This window comes from Sphaeroforma arctica, assembly GCF_001186125.1.
Source record: "Sphaeroforma arctica JP610 unplaced genomic scaffold supercont1.7387, whole genome shotgun sequence".
In the NCBI taxonomy this organism is placed as follows: domain Eukaryota; class Ichthyosporea; order Ichthyophonida; genus Sphaeroforma; species Sphaeroforma arctica.
The window spans coordinates 39-1,440 of NW_014033171.1; the positions used below are offsets into that span (position 1 = coordinate 39).

At 48.7% G+C, this 1,402-nt stretch overlaps 1 protein-coding gene across 1 annotated transcript; it reads right to left on the reverse strand.

Annotated features, from left to right (window-relative positions):
- Positions 1-804: 804 nt before the first annotated feature.
- Positions 805-1,115, reverse strand: SARC_16120 (hypothetical protein; the record flags this gene model as incomplete). The annotated part of the gene is made up of 1 exon (XM_014289771.1): positions 805-1,115. A coding segment is annotated over one exon (311 nt), but the record flags the coding sequence as incomplete, so codon positions are not given.
- Between the last annotated feature and the right edge of the window lie 287 nt (positions 1,116-1,402).

Genomic DNA, 1,402 nt, shown 5'->3' on the forward strand with positions numbered 1-1,402 from the left:
TCTATCAGTCAGGTTCTTGCAAAAGTAAGTGCACGAAAAGTGTGCTTGAATACGCTCGCACTTGTGGCCGTTAAATCTACCAGTCAGGTGCTTGCAAAAGTAAGTGCATGAGAAGTGTGCTTGAATACGCTCGCACATGTGGCCCTTAAATCTACCAGTCAGGTGCATGCAAAAGTAAGTGCACGAAAAGTGTGCTTGAATACGCTAGCACTTGTGGCCGTTAAATCTACCAGTCAGGTGTTTGCAAAAGTAAGTGCATGAGAAGTGTGCTGGATACGCTCGCACATGTGGCCCTTAAATCTACCAGTCAGGTGCATGCAAAAGTAAGTGCAGGAGAAGCGTGCTCTAATACGCAGGCGCCCGCTATACGATAGACCCTGCAACCCTCGGAGATTGTGAGCGCACATTCGTAGTGTGCGTGTTGAATCCACAACGAGCATGTGCTTATGACACGTGCTTGGTACCATAAGGGTGCGTGTATGGCCCTTTGACACAACACAACACAGGGTTTAGGGTTGAGGGTATATTGCCAGTGCCTATCATCACCCGTGCACGATTTTATATCACATCGGGTTGACCTCTGCACACTCGTGGCACCGATGACTTTGGTGGTCTCATAGACGTGGTAGTAGGCAATTGCACTAACCACTACTGTGGTATCACACTTCCAGACTCACTAGTGTAGGTATCACACTTCCAAACTCACTCGTGTAGATATCACACTTCCAGACTCACTCGTGTAGGTATCACACTGCCACACTCACTCGTGTAGGTGTCACACTTCCAGACTCACTCGTGTAGGTATCACACTGCCACACTCACTCGTGTACACACCTTGATGGCGAGCTTTTGGATCTCCGGCCTGACCTCCTCCACACAGCCTATGTCCTTCTTAGCGATAGCCTTCTTGCTGAACGCCAGTTTGCGGTTGAGGGCGATCATATGGCCCACATATTTGTCATTGATCTCTCCCTCGCACAGATACGACACCATGGCCGGTGGTAACACCTGCGGTTTCATTGGTCGAATGATAAAAAACTTGATTGAACGTTTGCGCTGAGCCGGGCGCGCGTTTGATCGGAGAGCTGCGGTGCTACGTGGGATTGTGCTAGTGGCTGATGGAATAGATTAATTGTTCAAAGAACTACATACGCTACTCACACGCACCCCTCAGCTCATACTCCTCCACCATACCTACACGTGGCGCATCGCTATCTACCATACCCATACTTGCATAAATCCCCACCACTTCTCACATACTTCTCCTGTATATACACAGGCACACAGACACACAGACACACAGACACACAGACACAGTCACAGACAGACACAGTCACAGTCACAGACACAGACACAGATACAGACACGGACACAGACACACACACATATATATATACATATA